Source organism: Plasmodium reichenowi, chromosome 5, assembly GCF_001601855.1.
Source record: "Plasmodium reichenowi strain SY57 chromosome 5, whole genome shotgun sequence".
NCBI classification, from domain to species: Eukaryota; Apicomplexa; class Aconoidasida; order Haemosporida; family Plasmodiidae; genus Plasmodium; species Plasmodium reichenowi.
In genome coordinates, this window is record NC_033650.1 from 495667 (window position 1) to 497186 (window position 1520).

Below are 1520 nucleotides of genomic sequence, written 5' to 3' on the forward strand. Positions count from 1 at the left end.
AATTAAAACATTTATTTTATTATATATTATAAATTATTATCTATTATTGAGATCCAAATATAAGTTACATATATATACATTTATGTTACAAATGTATACGTAAAGTTTAAAATAAAAAAAAAAAAAAAAAAATACATAAACATATAACATATATTTGTATTTGTATTTAAGATGGTAGATAAGAATAGTTTGCTTTTGAATGAAAAAATTCGATTTGATAAATATAATGAAAATGTTGAAGAAGAATATAAAAGAAAATATAATATAGAAAACAAAATAGATGAATATTTTGATGATAATAATAGTAGTAGTAATTCTTCTGTATCTTCATCTTCTAGTACATTAAGTTATAAAAAAAGAAAAGAAAAGTTATTTTTATATAAATATATATCTCCATTTATGGATTTAGGAAAGCGCTTTTATTCATCATTAACATTAATATATGAACCGAAATTATATCACCTGTCCATATTTCTAACAACTTTATGGGCATATAAAAATATCAAATGTATAAATAAATTGTTAATTCATAAATACAATGATATACATTATCAAATTACAAGACCAGATTCTTTAAATGGTCGACGAAAGGCATTCAGAATGTTAGCACTTGGTGGTTCAATAATCCCATTCTTCTTTATTGCTCTTTTTATTTACGATATGAAGAAAGAACAACCAAATTATATATTAGTGAATAGGTCAGACATTCCATCAGAGAATCGTACTAATCATATAATTCCTTATACATTAAAGAGAGATATATCTCATAAGGTAAGAATGTTACAATAAAAATAGTTCCTTATGGAAATATATATATATATATATATATATATATATACATATACATATGTATGTATTTTTATTTATGTATATATATCCATTTTTATTATATTATATTATATTATATTATATTATTTTTTTTTTTTTTTTTTTCCCAACTCCATCCTATTTCAGATATTACTATTAAAGGAAAAAATTCTCTTTTTTGCAAAAGATTTAGCTGAAAATAATAATTTTAAAACGTTATCGAGGGAATACCGTAAAAATATGGATAAACGATTATATAAACATTATATTAAAAAGGAAGATATTAATTAAAAAATATGCTACATTATATGTACACACATGTACATATATATATATATATATATATATATATATATTACATTTATATTTTTTTTTTTTTTTGTAAAAATTTTTAATTAATTCGAAATATATACATATATATATATATATATATATATTTTTATGTGATATCTTTTATTATACAAATTAATATTTCTATAGTTTGCTTTTAAATATTAAATTAAACATTTGATTTCGTCTTAATATGTTTTGCCATTTTTTTTAAATGTTCTGTTCCAGACAAATAGGCTCCTATAAAAGGAAAAAATAAAAATATATATATATTATATATATATGTATGTATGTATGTATTTTTTTTTTTTTTTTTTTTTTTTTTTTTTTTTTTTTTTTTTTTTTTTTTTTTTTTTTTTTTTTTTTTTTTTGGTTTTTTTTTT

At 18.0% G+C, this 1520-nt stretch overlaps 1 protein-coding gene across 1 annotated transcript; it reads left to right on the plus strand.

Moving 5' to 3' along the window:
• Nucleotides 1-171: 171 nt before the first annotated feature.
• On the plus strand, nucleotides 172-1098 carry PRSY57_0513000 (hypothetical protein; the record flags this gene model as incomplete). The annotated part of the gene is made up of 2 exons (XM_012906199.2): nucleotides 172-771; nucleotides 955-1098. 2 exons carry the CDS (start codon nucleotides 172-174, stop codon nucleotides 1096-1098), a joined length of 744 nt encoding a protein of 247 aa, XP_012761653.2.
• Nucleotides 1099-1520: the final 422 nt, after the last annotated feature.